Source organism: Myotis brandtii, unplaced genomic scaffold (genome assembly GCF_000412655.1).
Source record: "Myotis brandtii unplaced genomic scaffold, ASM41265v1 scaffold1094, whole genome shotgun sequence".
NCBI lineage: Eukaryota > Metazoa > Chordata > Mammalia > Chiroptera > Vespertilionidae > Myotis > Myotis brandtii.
In genome coordinates this window covers 121,122-121,366 of record NW_005353728.1, presented here as the reverse complement: position 1 = coordinate 121,366, position 245 = coordinate 121,122, and the positions used below count along the sequence as shown (strand labels likewise).

Genomic DNA, 245 nt, shown 5'->3' with positions numbered 1-245 from the left:
AAGCCCCGGGGCCCCGCCCCCGAAGCCCCGCCCAGCACCGGTAAGTGTCCCCGAGGCGGTCGTGGAAGTAGAGGAAGCCTTCGCGGTCCACGGACAGCACGTCCCCGGTGTTGTAGTAAATGTCGTCCGCGCGCCGCACCTTCCGCACCAGCTTCCGTTCCGACAGCTCGCGGGGCCCGCGGTAGCCCAGGAAGGGGTTGCGGCTCAGCACCCGGGTGAGAAGCAGCCCGGGCTCCCCTGGGCGG

At 71.4% G+C, this 245-nt stretch overlaps 1 protein-coding gene across 1 annotated transcript in view; it reads right to left on the bottom strand.

Moving 5' to 3' along the window:
• Positions 1–245, bottom strand: part of SLC27A5 (solute carrier family 27 (fatty acid transporter), member 5) — a 12,106-nt gene that overhangs the window by 1,721 nt on the left and 10,140 nt on the right. Inside the window, exon 7 of the mRNA XM_014543551.1 lies at positions 39–238. Within this exon, the coding sequence (XP_014399037.1) occupies positions 39–238 (200 nt within the window). The remainder of the gene's footprint in view (positions 1–38; positions 239–245) is intronic.